The 15000-nt window shown below is 54.8% G+C and overlaps 2 protein-coding genes across 2 annotated transcripts; both read right to left on the reverse strand.

Moving 5' to 3' along the window:
- Positions 1-12481: 12481 nt before the first annotated feature.
- Positions 12482-12868, reverse strand: LOC311117885 (histone H2A; the record flags this gene model as incomplete). The annotated part of the gene is made up of 1 exon (XM_084192786.1): positions 12482-12868. The coding sequence occupies one exon, from the start codon at positions 12866-12868 to the stop codon at positions 12482-12484; it is 387 nt and encodes a 128-aa protein (XP_084048912.1).
- An 819-nt stretch (positions 12869-13687) lies between these two features.
- Positions 13688-14346, reverse strand: LOC311117882 (histone H1-like; the record flags this gene model as incomplete). Its single annotated transcript, XM_084192783.1, has 1 exon — positions 13688-14346. Exon 1 carries the CDS (start codon positions 14309-14311, stop codon positions 13688-13690), a length of 624 nt encoding a protein of 207 aa, XP_084048909.1. The 5' UTR covers positions 14312-14346.
- Positions 14347-15000: the final 654 nt, after the last annotated feature.

A 15000-nucleotide genomic window follows, 5' to 3' on the forward strand; every position in this document is an offset into this window, starting at 1 on the left:
GAAAGCCGACCGAGTTAAAGAGTTGGAAAACATGTCCATCCAAATATGTTACTTCTAACAAAAGCGGATTTATGAACATGGTCACAATCCTGCTTTCTTTCTCTGTTTCTTTCTCAAGATCTCCCTTCAGCCACGCTGAGTACAGATCGAGCCAAAGAGTTAGAAGACATATCCAACAGATAGAAACGAATAAAAGGAGACGGTGTCGACCAAGACGCCGCTCTACAAATATCCACTACCTCTGTACCTCTGAAGAGGGCAGTAGAAGCTGCTACTCCACGAGTGGAATGCGCTTTAATACCCTGAGGCGGTTGTTGCCCCGCCGCCTCGTACGCCGTCTCAATGCCTTCACAAAGCCAATGAGACAATCGCTGTTTTGAAAGTGGTCTACCCAATGCAGCCGCACCGTGACACACAAACAGCTGAGGCGATGACCTAATCGCTGCTGTGCGCTCAACGTAACACGCCAAAGCGCGTACTGGGCACAGACAATGCAGCTTTTTCTCACTCCTCTCCCCATGGGGAGGGGGATAAAAAGCCCACAATTCCACGGTCTGTGATCTATATGCACTGTTAATAACCTTCGGCACAAATGCCGGGTTGGGACGTAACACCGCTCTGCTCAAATCGCCATTAATGGCAAGGCAGTCGGGTCTCGTCGACAGTGCACTCAAATCACTGACCCGCTTAGCGGTAGTCAAGGCGAGCAACAGCGCCGTCTTGATAGACAGCATTTTGAGGGGTATTTGATTCAATGGCTCGAACGGCGACTTACATAGCGCTTCGAGAACCAAAGCCAAATCCCATCGGGGCAGCGTAGCTCTAGGCATTGGCCTAAGCCGTCGCGTTCCCAATAAAAAACGTTTCACTAATGGATGACTAAACAGGTTTTTCCCGTTAAACCCTTCATGACCAGCTGAAATTGCCGCTGCAAACACTCGAATGGTGGAGGGCGATTTCTGCTTATCAAACATAAACTGCAGGAATGAGAGCACACTCTCTACCTGACAGCTCATGGGGTCTACGTCCTGTGTGTTACACCACTGTGAGAAAACATTCCATCTGCTCGTGTACATCCTGGAAGTGGAACTGGCCCTAGCGCTCTGTATGGTTCTGATCACTGCATCAGATAACCCACGGCGCTTCAACCTGTCCCGTTCAGGAACCAAGCCCTCAGTGGTTGACCGATTATGGGCCACTGCCCTATCGAGCCTCCCGCCTGGCTCAACGCGTCTCGTCGATGTGGAATTGTCCAAGGTGGCACAATCAACATCTGACTCATCTCTGCAAACCACGGAGCCCCCGGGCGATCGGGCGCTATCAGTATCACTGTTAGCTCCTCTGATCTCACCCTGGCTAGCAGTGGGAGAATGCAAGACAGCGGAGGGAATGCATACAGGAGAACTTTCGGCCACGGGCAGTGCGCGAACGCGTCTCTTCCCAATGGCGGCTCGTCCTGTTGTCTCAGGGAGAACCATAGGGGACACTGCGCGTTCACACGTGACGCGAACAGATCCACCTCGGCTCTCCCGAATTGTTTCCAAATTTGGAGAACAATGTCTGGGTGCAGACACCACTCGTCGTCTCGAGGACCCCCTCTTGACATGAGATCTGCCCCTACGTTCAAGTAGCCCGGAATGTGCGCTGCTCTCAACGAGCGAAGGTGCTTGTGAGCCCACAGCCACAATTCCTCTGCCGCCCTGTGGAGGGCAGGAGACCTGACCCCTCCCTGGCGATTTATGTGAGCTACTGTGGTCCGGTTGTCTGACCAAACCAACACATCGCGACCCCGAAGGGTAGACGCAAAGTGGTTCAGAACCAGTCGAACCGTTTCCAACTCCAAGAGGTTTATGTGCCGACCTGATTGAGGCCATGCACCACCTATCGCTTGAGACTGACATGTCCCTCCCCATCCAGTCAGACAGGCATCTGTATACACTGGAATGTAGGATGACACCTTGCCCATCGGGACTCCGTGCGTGAGAACGCACGGGTTCCTCCAATAGTCCAGGTCTGCTCTTAGCGAGAGAGGAACCACCACCAACCGATGACGTTGACGCACTGGGTCTAGTCTTAGTTGGGCGAACCACCGCTGTGTTCTGCGCATGTGCAGAAGCCCCAGCGGTACCACAGAGTGGGCTGCCGACATGAGACCCAAAAGTGACATGATCGATAGCGCCGTTACTGTGTGATTCGGACGACACTTCCTCAGGGCTAGTACCAATGCTGCCCTTCGAGGGTCCGAAATTCGCGCCCTCATCATTACAGAGTCTAGCTGTAGTCCCAGGTAGACTATCTGATGACTGGGCCAGGGTGCGCTCTTTTTCCAATTCACAGCGAACCCCAGACGCGTGAGATGAATCACTGTCTGTGTCGTGTGCATGAACGCCAGCTCTGCTGACGGGGCGAGAACCAGCAGGTCGTCTAGGTAGGCTAGTATCCTTATCCCTTGACGACGCAGCGGTTCCAATGCCGCCTCCACACATTTGGAAAAAGTTCGAGGTGCCAGGGCGTACCCAAACGGCATCCTCGTGAACTCGTACGCCACCCCTTGAAAGGCGAACCGCAGAAACTTTCTGTGGCGAGATTGAATCGGCACATGAAAGTACGCGTCCTTTAGGTCTATGCTTGTACAAAAGTCTCCCTTCTGGACACATTCCAGTAGACGTTTTGTCGTCAGCATTCGGAAGGGCCGTTTGGTTATGCTTTCGTTTAGAATGCGTAAATCCAAAATCGGCCTCACTCCCCCCGTCTTTTTGGGCACTAGGAAATAAGGCGAATAGAGCCCTTTGTTCCTCTGCTCTCGGGGAACTACTGTGACCGCCTCCTTCGCCAAAAGTTCCGTGATCTCTGACATCAGAGCGGCTACTTTGTCCGGCGTTTTCATCACCGTTTCCACCACTCCCCGAAACGGGGGTGGGGTCCGGCGGAATTGGAGGGCATAACCCTTCTCTAACGTCTGTTCTAGCCAGCGTGAGAGGGTACAGCTTCGTCGCCACTGCCAGCAATGCAGAGAGAGCGGGCGTGCACGAAGCTGTGGTACATCCAGTAGGAAGGACCTGTATTCCTCTATGGCCCTCGCCGCCGCTATTCCCCAGCACTGAGTTGGTGGAATAGCCCAGGGTGGGCCCCCCTCGAAAGGGAGAGGAAACATCAGCTGGTTCTGTGTGAGTCGGAGGCCTCGATACGTTAGTTACGCCTGTAACTCCAGTAATCCGGCCCTCCGTGAACGCAGCACGGTTCTGAACTGCGCTGGCTGAGGCATTAACCTGAGCCGGCGCGCTCTCCCCGAATAGCGATTGCATCATCACGTCATTGTCTGACTGAGACTGCCGCTTGCCCTGAGACCCATCCATTACAGCACTCATCTGAGTCTGAAAGGTGTGCTCTCTGACTGGTACCACACGGTGGTGCCATAATACCTCTTTACTGGTCTCATGCGTCTGCTCTACAACACACTCAGTGAGTGGTGGGCTGCGCTCAGAGCCATGGGCATTGATACGTTCATGATAGACCGGAGGCGTCCATACCTTGGTTACACTTGTAACTCTGGTATTCCCGCTCTCCGTGAACGCCGCACGGGTCTGAACTGCGCCGGCTGAGGCATTAGCCTGCAGCAAGGCGTTCTTCCCGGCTAGCGGCTGCGCCTTCATGTCACATTGGGACATAGGCAGCTGCCTGCTATGTGAGACCTTCACTACAGAGCTCCTAGGAGTCTGTAGTAAGAGATCCTTATTAGGTGAGCTAAGGCTGCGCCTTGCTACCTCTTCCCTTTTCCTCTCCTGAGCGCGCTCAGCAACGCACTCTAGGTGGGTTGAGCTACACTCAGGATGGTGGGGGAATACCATAGAACGTGAAGTGTTCTGTACCTTATGGAATAAATGTCTTTCATTGACAATGTCAGTGAGACTCCGCTCTTTATTCACATAAAACAAAACGCCCTCCACGCCCTGAACAGTGGGGTGGGGGGGAACAGTAGGCTCTTGAGCGTCGTACGCCGGGCCATCTCCCGTTCTCGCCCCCTCGCCTCGTCACAAGTGCCGTCTCTTCTGGGATGCCTTTCGGTGCTGCCAGGCCGGCTTTGTGACAACCTCTCCGGTCGGCGGAACCGCTGCTGCCACCGCTGCTGCTGGAGGGGCCGAACCCGCTCTCTTGCCGCCTTCGGTGGGCGCCTGTCGCCTGGCCCGTCGCCTCCCTGCTCTGCTGGGGGCGTTTGAGGTGGACGGAACTGTCGGGGCTCTGCTGGCTTTCATCGCCAGCGGCAGATGCTTAGCCAGATGCCTCCTCTCCTCGTCCAGCTTGGCGATTCGTTCCGTGGCGTCTTTCACAGCGAGGCCAAATAGCCCTTCGCTGGAGACGGGGGCGTTGAGCAATGAAGCTCTATCAGTCTCCTTCATAGCTGTCATAGACAGCCAGAGGTGTCTCTCCATGACCACCGAAGTGGCCATGGTCCTGCCCGCACAGATGGCTACCGCCTGTGTCAGGTGGAGAATGGCTCCAGAAATCCTGGAGGCCTCCTCCACCTCCTCACTGGTCAACTCAGACCTTCCTGTCGTAAGACGGGATAGGGAGGCCGCGAGGATGGCGATGTTGTTTGCCGCCGCTACGCTCTGGGCTCCCAGCGTGAAGGATTTCTCAGCCAAAGTGGCTGTGAACCTATCCTTCTGCGCCGGCAGAGTGGCCTTCTTGGAGGCGGCCCAGGGACTCGAACCCGGCACTAAGAACGCCGTCATGGCGCCTTCGAGCCTGGGGATTCCCCTAGCTGCCCACTCGTATCCGTTCACTCTGGTGAATGGGGTGTACGCCCTGGCCGGCGAACGCGCCGCCAGGGGTGTCCCCCACGAGCCCTCGACATATTTACCAAGGGAGGGCAAGGCTGGAGCCATTGGCTCAGCTGCTCTCCTTGGTTTAGAGTAAGGGCCGCCCTCCATCAGATCCACCTCCATAGGGAGGGGAGCTGGGGGCAGCGCAATCTCCAGTCGCTTGGTCGCCTTCTCAATGAGTCCCGGAAAGTCGGAACGCAGAGAGGCTGCTGCGAAGGACAGGGCTTCTGACCTAACAGAGCCCATGTCATCATCGCACAAGGATCCCTCAGACCTCACGCTCTCTGATAGAGAGGGGGTCTTGAAGGCAGGTGCCAGAGTATGGGATTGTCCCACTGGAACATCCCTCTCGGCGCCCTCCTTGTCATCCTCTGATTCTGCACTGTCCCCAGATATCTCCGAAGCGGAGGCGAGTGTGGACAGGGCATCATCCAGAGGGACGTCCTCTCTAAAAAACGCCCAGCGCTGCTTCCTCTCCTTCACAGGAAGGAGGGCGCAGGAGGCGCAATTAGGAGGGATGTCGAGACCATCCTTGGCGTGCTGCGGTCCCAAGCACACGAAACATAGGTCGTGGGGGTCCGCAACGGCCATGGAAGTACATCGACAGAGGGCCCTGAAAAGGGCCTTTGGGGGTGGATATGTTGGTGCGCTCATTTAGGAAGACGTTGATGGCTGGATATCAACGTCGAAATCTTCCTGAGTCTTCTAGGCTTCTTCTCTAGTCCAGTCGCTGAAGATAATGGGAGGCAGATTGAGGGAACGGGGTTCCTTATATAGGGACACCTGTACTCCTATTGGCTGTAGGTGTGTGCATAAATTTGCTTCAGGCTGTTCTGCCTTAGGGCAGAGGGTAAACCACTAGGAGCATAGCTCCCCTATGGGGCGGAGCTCCACGATATAGAACTCAAACTCCCGGTGCGCGCGCAATAGGACGCCGCCGGCCCTTTATGCGCAATAATAGTCGCCAAAGTCAAGAGTGACAGCGATTAGTTACCGGAGTGTAACTCCAGTTCTATGAGTGGAGCGGAGCCCCATAGGGGAGCTATGCTCCTAGTGGTTTACCCTCTGCCCTAGGGCAGAACAGCCTGAAGCAAATTTATGCACACACCTACAGCCAATAGGAGTACAGGTGTCCCTATATAAGGAACCCCGTTCCCTCAATCTGCCTCCCGAGATATTATCTTCAGCGAGACTAGAGAGGGTCGGTAGGGCCTTAAGTCCTATGGGGCTCCGCTCCACTCATAGAACTGGAGTTACACTCCGGTAACTAATCGTTCTATATCGTGGAGCTCCGCCCCATAGGGGAGCTATGCTCCTAGTGGTTTAAGGCGGAGCGAAACGCTCCAAAATGTACTCCCTGCCGAGCCTAACACTTTCCATTAAAAAAAATGAAAAAAGGTCAAGCCCAGCAATGGCTGCAACCAATTCCCGCCGTACTGCAACTAAGAAACCCATTAGGGCGTCACAATATACCGCGTCATCGGTTATGGACCCGTCCCATCTAGCTCAATGACAATGGCAATGGCTATTGGGCAGATCATCAGAATAGAAGCCATGCTAATCTGTACTAGCAGATAGCCGTGCCTCAATATTCTTGATACCATGACAAGTTTTCTTCACCAAAGCGGACCTGATTGGAACCTGTCCAAGGTCCTGCTTTGTCTACTCCCTTCATCTCAAAATCGCCTTTCAGCTCTGCTGAAAGCCGACCGAGTTAAAGAGTTGGAAAACATGTCCATCCAAATATGTTACTTCTAACAAAAGCGGATTTATGAACATGGTCACAATCCTGCTTTCTTTCTCTGTTTCTTTCTCAAGATCTCCCTTCAGCCACGCTGAGTACAGATCGAGCCAAAGAGTTAGAAGACATATCCAACAGATAGAAACGAATAAAAGGAGACGGTGTCGACCAAGACGCCGCTCTACAAATATCCACTACCTCTGTACCTCTGAAGAGGGCAGTAGAAGCTGCTACTCCACGAGTGGAATGCGCCTTAATACCCTGAGGCGGTTGTTGCCCCGCCGCCTCGTACGCCGTCTCAATGCCTTCACAAAGCCAATGAGACAATCGCTGTTTTGAAAGTGGTCTACCCAATGCAGCCGCACCGTGACACACAAACAGCTGAGGCGATGACCTAATCGCTGCTGTGCGCTCAACGTAACACGCCAAAGCGCGTACTGGGCACAGACAATGCAGCTTTTTCTCACTCCTCTCCCCATGGGGAGGGGGATAAAAAGCCCACAATTCCACGGTCTGTGATCTATATGCACTGTTAATAACCTTCGGCACAAATGCCGGGTTGGGACGTAACACCGCTCTGCTCAAATCGCCATTAATGGCAAGGCAGTCGGGTCTCGTCGACAGTGCACTCAAATCACTGACCCGCTTAGCGGTAGTCAAGGCGAGCAACAGCGCCGTCTTGATAGACAGCATTTTGAGGGGTATTTGATTCAATGGCTCGAACGGCGACTTACATAGCGCTTCGAGAACCAAAGCCAAATCCCATCGGGGCAGCGTAGCTCTAGGCATTGGCCTAAGCCGTCGCGTTCCCAATAAAAAACGTTTCACTAATGGATGACTAAACAGGTTTTTCCCGTTAAACCCTTCATGACCAGCTGAAATTGCCGCTGCAAACACTCGAATGGTGGAGGGCGATTTCTGCTTATCAAACATAAACTGCAGGAATGAGAGCACACTCTCTACCTGACAGCTCATGGGGTCTACGTCCTGTGTGTTACACCACTGTGAGAAAACATTCCATCTGCTCGTGTACATCCTGGAAGTGGAACTGGCCCTAGCGCTCTGTATGGTTCTGATCACTGCATCAGATAACCCACGGCGCTTCAACCTGTCCCGTTCAGGAACCAAGCCCTCAGTGGTTGACCGATTATGGGCCACTGCCCTATCGAGCCTCCCGCCTGGCTCAACGCGTCTCGTCGATGTGGAATTGTCCAAGGTGGCACAATCAACATCTGACTCATCTCTGCAAACCACGGAGCCCCCGGGCGATCGGGCGCTATCAGTATCACTGTTAGCTCCTCTGATCTCACCCTGGCTAGCAGTGGGAGAATGCAAGACAGCGGAGGGAATGCATACAGGAGAACTTTCGGCCACGGGCAGTGCGCGAACGCGTCTCTTCCCAATGGCGGCTCGTCCTGTTGTCTCAGGGAGAACCATAGGGGACACTGCGCGTTCACACGTGACGCGAACAGATCCACCTCGGCTCTCCCGAATTGTTTCCAAATTTGGAGAACAATGTCTGGGTGCAGACACCACTCGTCGTCTCGAGGACCCCCTCTTGACATGAGATCTGCCCCTACGTTCAAGTAGCCCGGAATGTGCGCTGCTCTCAACGAGCGAAGGTGCTTGTGAGCCCACAGCCACAATTCCTCTGCCGCCCTGTGGAGGGCAGGAGACCTGACCCCTCCCTGGCGATTTATGTGAGCTACTGTGGTCCGGTTGTCTGACCAAACCAACACATCGCGACCCCGAAGGGTAGACGCAAAGTGGTTCAGAACCAGTCGAACCGTTTCCAACTCCAAGAGGTTTATGTGCCGACCTGATTGAGGCCATGCACCACCTATCGCTTGAGACTGACATGTCCCTCCCCATCCAGTCAGACAGGCATCTGTATACACTGGAATGTAGGATGACACCTTGCCCATCGGGACTCCGTGCGTGAGAACGCACGGGTTCCTCCAATAGTCCAGGTCTGCTCTTAGCGAGAGAGGAACCACCACCAACCGATGACGTTGACGCACTGGGTCTAGTCTTAGTTGGGCGAACCACCGCTGTGTTCTGCGCATGTGCAGAAGCCCCAGCGGTACCACAGAGTGGGCTGCCGACATGAGACCCAAAAGTGACATGATCGATAGCGCCGTTACTGTGTGATTCGGACGACACTTCCTCAGGGCTAGTACCAATGCTGCCCTTCGAGGGTCCGAAATTCGCGCCCTCATCATTACAGAGTCTAGCTGTAGTCCCAGGTAGACTATCTGATGACTGGGCCAGGGTGCGCTCTTTTTCCAATTCACAGCGAACCCCAGACGCGTGAGATGAATCACTGTCTGTGTCGTGTGCATGAACGCCAGCTCTGCTGACGGGGCGAGAACCAGCAGGTCGTCTAGGTAGGCTAGTATCCTTATCCCTTGACGACGCAGCGGTTCCAATGCCGCCTCCACACATTTGGAAAAAGTTCGAGGTGCCAGGGCGTACCCAAACGGCATCCTCGTGAACTCGTACGCCACCCCTTGAAAGGCGAACCGCAGAAACTTTCTGTGGCGAGATTGAATCGGCACATGAAAGTACGCGTCCTTTAGGTCTATGCTTGTACAAAAGTCTCCCTTCTGGACACATTCCAGTAGACGTTTTGTCGTCAGCATTCGGAAGGGCCGTTTGGTTATGCTTTCGTTTAGAATGCGTAAATCCAAAATCGGCCTCACTCCCCCCGTCTTTTTGGGCACTAGGAAATAAGGCGAATAGAGCCCTTTGTTCCTCTGCTCTCGGGGAACTACTGTGACCGCCTCCTTCGCCAAAAGTTCCGTGATCTCTGACATCAGAGCGGCTACTTTGTCCGGCGTTTTCATCACCGTTTCCACCACTCCCCGAAACGGGGGTGGGGTCCGGCGGAATTGGAGGGCATAACCCTTCTCTAACGTCTGTTCTAGCCAGCGTGAGAGGGTACAGCTTCGTCGCCACTGCCAGCAATGCAGAGAGAGCGGGCGTGCACGAAGCTGTGGTACATCCAGTAGGAAGGACCTGTATTCCTCTATGGCCCTCGCCGCCGCTATTCCCCAGCACTGAGTTGGTGGAATAGCCCAGGGTGGGCCCCCCTCGAAAGGGAGAGGAAACATCAGCTGGTTCTGTGTGAGTCGGAGGCCTCGATACGTTAGTTACGCCTGTAACTCCAGTAATCCGGCCCTCCGTGAACGCAGCACGGTTCTGAACTGCGCTGGCTGAGGCATTAACCTGAGCCGGCGCGCTCTCCCCGAATAGCGATTGCATCATCACGTCATTGTCTGACTGAGACTGCCGCTTGCCCTGAGACCCATCCATTACAGCACTCATCTGAGTCTGAAAGGTGTGCTCTCTGACTGGTACCACACGGTGGTGCCATAATACCTCTTTACTGGTCTCATGCGTCTGCTCTACAACACACTCAGTGAGTGGTGGGCTGCGCTCAGAGCCATGGGCATTGATACGTTCATGATAGACCGGAGGTGTCCATACCTTGGTTACACTTGTAACTCTGGTATTCCCGCTCTCCGTGAACGCCGCACGGGTCTGAACTGCGCCGGCTGAGGCATTAGCCTGCAGCAAGGCGTTCTTCCCGGCTAGCGGCTGCGCCTTCATGTCACATTGGGACATAGGCAGCTGCCTGCTATGTGAGACCTTCACTACAGAGCTCCTAGGAGTCTGTAGTAAGAGATCCTTATTAGGTGAGCTAAGGCTGCGCCTTGCTACCTCTTCCCTTTTCCTCTCCTGAGCGCGCTCAGCAACGCACTCTAGGTGGGTTGAGCTACACTCAGGATGGTGGGGGAATACCATAGAACGTGAAGTGTTCTGTACCTTATGGAATAAATGTCTTTCATTGACAATGTCAGTGAGACTCCGCTCTTTATTCACATAAAACAAAACGCCCTCCACGCCCTGAACAGTGGGGTGGGGGGGAACAGTAGGCTCTTGAGCGTCGTACGCCGGGCCATCTCCCGTTCTCGCCCCCTCGCCTCGTCACAAGTGCCGTCTCTTCTGGGATGCCTTTCGGTGCTGCCAGGCCGGCTTTGTGACAACCTCTCCGGTCGGCGGAACCGCTGCTGCCACCGCTGCTGCTGGAGGGGCCGAACCCGCTCTCTTGCCGCCTTCGGTGGGCGCCTGTCGCCTGGCCCGTCGCCTCCCTGCTCTGCTGGGGGCGTTTGAGGTGGACGGAACTGTCGGGGCTCTGCTGGCTTTCATCGCCAGCGGCAGATGCTTAGCCAGATGCCTCCTCTCCTCGTCCAGCTTGGCGATTCGTTCCGTGGCGTCTTTCACAGCGAGGCCAAATAGCCCTTCGCTGGAGACGGGGGCGTTGAGCAATGAAGCTCTATCAGTCTCCTTCATAGCTGTCATAGACAGCCAGAGGTGTCTCTCCATGACCACCGAAGTGGCCATGGTCCTGCCCGCACAGATGGCTACCGCCTGTGTCAGGTGGAGAATGGCTCCAGAAATCCTGGAGGCCTCCTCCACCTCCTCACTGGTCAACTCAGACCTTCCTGTCGTAAGACGGGATAGGGAGGCCGCGAGGATGGCGATGTTGTTTGCCGCCGCTACGCTCTGGGCTCCCAGCGTGAAGGATTTCTCAGCCAAAGTGGCTGTGAACCTATCCTTCTGCGCCGGCAGAGTGGCCTTCTTGGAGGCGGCCCAGGGACTCGAACCCGGCACTAAGAACGCCGTCATGGCGCCTTCGAGCCTGGGGATTCCCCTAGCTGCCCACTCGTATCCGTTCACTCTGGTGAATGGGGTGTACGCCCTGGCCGGCGAACGCGCCGCCAGGGGTGTCCCCCACGAGCCCTCGACATATTTACCAAGGGAGGGCAAGGCTGGAGCCATTGGCTCAGCTGCTCTCCTTGGTTTAGAGTAAGGGCCGCCCTCCATCAGATCCACCTCCATAGGGAGGGGAGCTGGGGGCAGCGCAATCTCCAGTCGCTTGGTCGCCTTCTCAATGAGTTCCGGAAAGTCGGAACGCAGAGAGGCTGCTGCGAAGGACAGGGCTTCTGACCTAACAGAGCCCATGTCATCATCGCACAAGGATCCCTCAGACCTCACGCTCTCTGATAGAGAGGGGGTCTTGAAGGCAGGTGCCAGAGTATGGGATTGTCCCACTGGAACATCCCTCTCGGCGCCCTCCTTGTCATCCTCTGATTCTGCACTGTCCCCAGATATCTCCGAAGCGGAGGCGAGTGTGGACAGGGCATCATCCAGAGGGACGTCCTCTCTAAAAAACGCCCAGCGCTGCTTCCTCTCCTTCACAGGAAGGAGGGCGCAGGAGGCGCAATTAGGAGGGATGTCGAGACCATCCTTGGCGTGCTGCGGTCCCAAGCACACGAAACATAGGTCGTGGGGGTCCGCAACGGCCATGGAAGTACATCGACAGAGGGCCCTGAAAAGGGCCTTTGGGGGTGGATATGTTGGTGCGCTCATTTAGGAAGACGTTGATGGCTGGATATCAACGTCGAGATCTTCCTGAGTCTTCTAGGCTTCTTCTCTAGTCCAGTCGCTGAAGATAATGGGAGGCAGATTGAGGGAACGGGGTTCCTTATATAGGGACACCTGTACTCCTATTGGCTGTAGGTGTGTGCATAAATTTGCTTCAGGCTGTTCTGCCCTAGGGCAGAGGGTAAACCACTAGGAGCATAGCTCCCCTATGGGGCGGAGCTCCACGATATAGAACTTATAGGCACGTATCATCTAATGCTAGCCTGCTATGGCAAATGAGGCCAAGTAGGTGTTGTTGTTCATGCAAGGCCTCATGTGGGCACAGAATGTCGAAATAGTTGTGTATACACCCACTCAATGTATTGCGGTCATAGAAAGGTACTTTGCGCTTTTGGAGAGCTAGGTGGTTGGCTCTTAAAAGAGCCTTTGGGGGTTGAGTAGTCAAGTTGAAGTCGCAGTAGCGAATTTACTTGGCTTTGACTGCCTTCTCGGTCTTCTTGGGGAGTAGGACTGCCTGGATGTTGGGCAGCACACCACCCTGAGCGATGGTCACACCGCCGAGCAGTTTGTTCAGCTCCTCGTCGTTACGGACGGCCAGTTGCAGGTGACGGGGGATGATACGAGTCTTCTTGTTGTCACGGGCAGCGTTGCCGGCCAACTCCAGGATCTCAGCAGTCAGGTACTCGAGTACGGCGGCCAGGTAGACTGGTGCGCCAGCGCCCACACGCTCGGCGTAGTTGCCTTTGCGCAGCAGCCTGTGCACACGGCCCACGGGGAACTGGAGGCCAGCACGGGATGAACGGGTCTTTGCCTTCGCCCTGGCCTTGCCTCCGGTTTTGCCTCTTCCGCTCATATTGGTAGCTTGAGAAAGTCACAGAAAGTCTGAATGAGCCGCTCGCCACTTCGAGAGCCGTACATATACCTCGCCACAAGAGGCAACGATTGGCCACCGGGCCGGTGTGGCCTTATCCAATTGGAGCGAGGGACAGACAGATGGACAGACAGACAGCCCTAAACCGGTTCCCACCCACAGGCAGCGAGTGAGAGGCTACTTTGTTTCCCTCCGACTTTGTTACTTTGTGTCATTTCGCGTGAGCGCCAAAATGTCCGAAATGACATCCACACATTATTTCTCTCCAAATGGGAAACAAACAGCTGGTGAGGGTGCACTCTTGAGTTTGAAATCGAAGCCACTATAGTATTGTTATTGTTATTACATGGCACTTGTAACACATCACAGCAGCCTGCCTCTGAACGGGAATAGCCCAGTGGCTCATATATAAAAATGGCTGTTGAGGGTGCACTCGTGAGTTTCAATTCGAAGCCACTATAGTATTGTTATTGTTATTACATGGCACTTGTAACACATCACAGCAGCCTGCCTCTGAACGGGAATAGCCCAGTGGCTCATATATAAAAATGGCTGGTGAGGGTGCACTCGTGAGGTCGAATTTCTGAGCCATTTTGGCCCTCTATTATATACCTCTCCCTTCGCACACACCCAGAGTGGGACAATGTTGTGTGCGTAAAAGTAGCCTAGTGTGCGTAATTTCTTTTCCACGACAGGTAGTACATGGAAATCAATGCGCTTTCTATGGAAAGAGGTGGGTGGCTCTTAAAAGAGCCTTTTGTGGTACAACATGTGTCGAGTAGAACACTGTTTGTAATAGGTTTACTTCTTCTTGGGGGCTGCCTTCTTGGCCTTGGCTGCCTTGGGCTTGGCGGCTTTGGGCTTGGCTGCCTTTGTAGCCTTCTTGGGGCTCTTGGCTGCCTTCTTGGCCGCTGCGGCGGGCTTCTTCACCTTCTTGGGGCTCTTGGCGGCCTTTTTGGGTGTAGCGGGCTTCTTGGCCTTCTTGGGGGACTTCTTTGCGGCGACGGCCTTCTTGGCTGCTACCTTCTTGGGCTTCTTCGCCGCGGCGGGCTTCTTGGCGGCCACCTTCTTTACTTTGGGGACTGCGGCTTTCTTGGCGGGCTTCTTCGCCTCGACGGCTTTCTTGTTGAGCTTGAAGGAGCCGGATGCACCGGTGCCCTTGGTCTGGACCAGGGTACCCTTGGTGACGAGGCTCTTGACTGCGATCTTGACGCGGGAGTTGTTCTTCTCCACGTCGTAGCCGCCTGCCGCCAGCGTCTTCTTGAGTGCGGCCAGGGACACGCCGCTCCTCTCCTTGGAAGCGGTCACAGCCTTGACGATGAGCTCGCCTACGCTGGGTCCCGCTTTCTTGGCCTTGGCTGCTGCCTTCTTCTTGGGTGCCTTTGCCGGCGCGGCGGCGGCGGGTGCTGGTGCGACTTCTGCCATGTCTGTCTGTCGTTTGGTCCGGTACACACACACACACACACACACGGTCTGCGAGGAGTAGTTTGCTGTAGACGCTGTTCTGCGCTATTGAAGCTCCACACCGAGCAGGGGGCTGGCCTTAAACGCGACATGAGAACCATGTAGACTCAAGCCAACCAGCTCGGCTTCTCTGGGCTGGCCAAATGCTCTTTCACTTGTGTTTTCTGTTCGCCTATATCGGCCCAAAAGTCACCGACGGAGCCGTGTTTTTGCTCCAAAAGCGAACGGCCCAGCGAGCAGACTTGTCTCCGTTCAGAATAAAGTCATGTGGGCCGCGGAAGGGCCGTGCATTTTGTTGCGACTCGCTCAAAATCTCACCGTTGGACTGTCGGGTGGAGCGGTGCGCACTGGTTTTCCTGTGCTATTTGTCTCCTAAATGGGCTAAAAGTGCATCCGATTGCCAGCAGCACTTGTTGTGTAGTGAGCCGAGATGTCTGGCAAGGGAATCAAATGGTTTGGGGTCCCCTGTTGTGGTCCAGGGTGTTTTAAAGAAGTGCTCTTTTGGGGACCTTAAAACACATACACCTGTGAGGCCTGGCTGAGACGAGAGTTGTACTTCAAGTTTCAAGTTGTATTCGTCGTATGTACAGGATCCACATGGTATAAACTGTCCTACGACATGCTTACTTGCACTGTGTGTGTATTAGTAC

Source organism: Coregonus lavaretus (assembly GCF_964263955.1).
Source record: "Coregonus lavaretus genome assembly, contig: HAP1_SCAFFOLD_7059, whole genome shotgun sequence".
Classification (NCBI taxonomy): domain Eukaryota; kingdom Metazoa; phylum Chordata; class Actinopteri; order Salmoniformes; family Salmonidae; genus Coregonus; species Coregonus lavaretus.